The 2,118-nt window shown below is 44.0% G+C and overlaps 1 protein-coding gene across 1 annotated transcript in view; it reads right to left on the bottom strand.

Annotated features, from left to right (window-relative positions):
- The window catches only part of GOLGA3 (golgin A3), a 33,543-nt gene that overhangs the window by 24,578 nt on the left and 6,847 nt on the right, over positions 1-2,118 (bottom strand). The window contains exon 5 of the mRNA XM_025045488.1: positions 5-261. Within this exon, the coding sequence (XP_024901256.1) occupies positions 5-261 (257 nt within the window). The remainder of the gene's footprint in view (positions 1-4; positions 262-2,118) is intronic.

Raw genomic sequence — 2,118 nt, 5'->3', positions numbered from 1 at the left:
GCCAGAATTCCCAGCGTCCGAGTCTTCGGTTCTATAGTCAGCCAGAGACCGAATTTTGCTTGATCTGGAACTTTTTTTCTCCTTAGGATGTGCCAGGAGTCCCAAGCTGCCCACCTTCGGCCCCCGAGGGACACTGGTGCGCAGGAAGGAATATTCCTTTGTCATAGCCACGGCATTGGCTCTTGGTAAGTTTTCTGGGTTCAACATGAGTTCAGGATCAAGCGTGCTAAAAAGTCTCGTTTTAGTTGCAGGTTGACTGGACTGAGAAGGAAAGGAAAGCACGATTATTTAAAATCGACAAACAGCATTTAAAATGTGGCACCAGAAAGGCTACGCCAATCGCATTCCTTCCGCAGGCCCTCAATCCTTTGCGGGCTCACTGCCTCTGTGCCACGTCCAGCGGCCAATCCAAGCACGTGCCTTTAATGGCTGTGGCTTGTTAATACTAGAAAACATTAGAGCAAGTCCTTCCTCAGCATACTTCCTTTATAAATCTCCTGGCTATAGGGTTGGGGTTAGGGCTAGAAAAAATAATAATAAAAAATTTTTTTAAAAAATCTGGCTATTCTCCCATATTCATTCTTTTAGAAAAACTTGAAAATTTTCTTCAAGTTAAAACAAAAGTCCTGTTGAATTACAACTATTTAACTTTATAATTATTTACAGGACAATGACCTGTTCTCTTCCACTTATTCGTATCTGCTTGCAGGTCCCCGAACCAAGGAAGTTATGTAGTGTTCATCTAGATTCTAAACCATGTTTACTGCCATTTCAATTTAATGCTTAGATATTTTATCATTTTGTTATTGTAAATATTACATTTTCCCACTAATATTATAACTGGTCATTATAACTATTGTTTTTAATATTTATATTTTTAAATCAATTTCCTGAACCCTCATTATTAATTTTATAACATTACAAATTTATGACTTTGTATTTGGCGTTTACAAGGCATTAACGACACCTGCAAATAACAGTAACATCTCTCTTCTTTTTCAATAGTTAGACTTCTTATTTTTCTCATATTACCATGTTAGCCAGAACTTCCCAAAGAGCCTTGAGACACGGGATGAAGGAAGACACTGTTGCTTGCTGCTATTTCAACGTTTCTCTTATGGAGAAACACTTGTCCCCATGCTATTCCACAAAGTCGGTGCGACCCTAGCGGGGCCAGGGGATGTGGGAAGAACAGAAAGCATCTCAGAATGATACTGGGATGCAAGTGGAAGGATGAGCATGAACAGCTAGGACAGTGTACAGGGTGTGGGGATGGACAGGCCGGATCACCGGATGTTAGCATACAGTGGCAAGGTGCCATAATCAGATCCATGAGAATGAGAAAAACAGCAGAGAAGCTGAAGACTCAACGCAGCCCGAAGTACGGGTGGGATCTGTAGCTACTCAAGAAGCACCACAGTAAGGCAACGTCGTGACCACTGGGGAAGACAGACCCGCAAGGCCACGGATCCCTCGGGAAAACAAACGGCCAACCCGGATGGGGACTTGTCACTATGAAATCATTCACTGAAACCAACTTTAAAGATTAGTTTTAATTTTAAATGATTTTAGTGTGACATTTTTCAAGTCCGCAGAAAAACCGGACGACTGTGAACATTCACACTCCCCTTGCCTGGAGTCACTAAATGTGGTTAAGGGACTGCTTTCGCCAGCACCCCAACAGATTTCTGTACCCAAGACTGATGCTAGCACGTCACGTAGACACGCTCAGCATTATGTATGACATGGCACACACGCTAACTCTGTATGGCGGAGTTATCACTCATAAACAGCCGAGGCCCAGGGCTGGCTGGCTGCTCAAGCACAGAGACCAATGATACCCGTGTGTTTGCCGTCTCTGCTTTTCAAATGGCAGATTTAGGAGTAAAATATGCTTCTTCCAAGGGAAGAAGGCGCGGACGGGGTAGGAACCAGGCCCTGCTGGAATCTGCCCCAAGGGTGGGACCCTTATGAGAGAAATGGGTCTTTGTGGAAAAGCACCGAAGCCCATTCCAGCACAGAGAAATAAACAGCAGGCCCCAGAAGCATGTCTGACTCATCGCTGCCTCTCACACGTGAAGTCTCCATGAACTTGCTCAGAACAGGGACTCACTCTTT

Source organism: Pteropus alecto, unplaced genomic scaffold, assembly GCF_000325575.1.
Source record: "Pteropus alecto unplaced genomic scaffold, ASM32557v1 scaffold213, whole genome shotgun sequence".
NCBI classification, from domain to species: Eukaryota; Metazoa; Chordata; class Mammalia; order Chiroptera; family Pteropodidae; genus Pteropus; species Pteropus alecto.
This window is presented reverse-complemented; position numbering and strand designations above follow the sequence as displayed.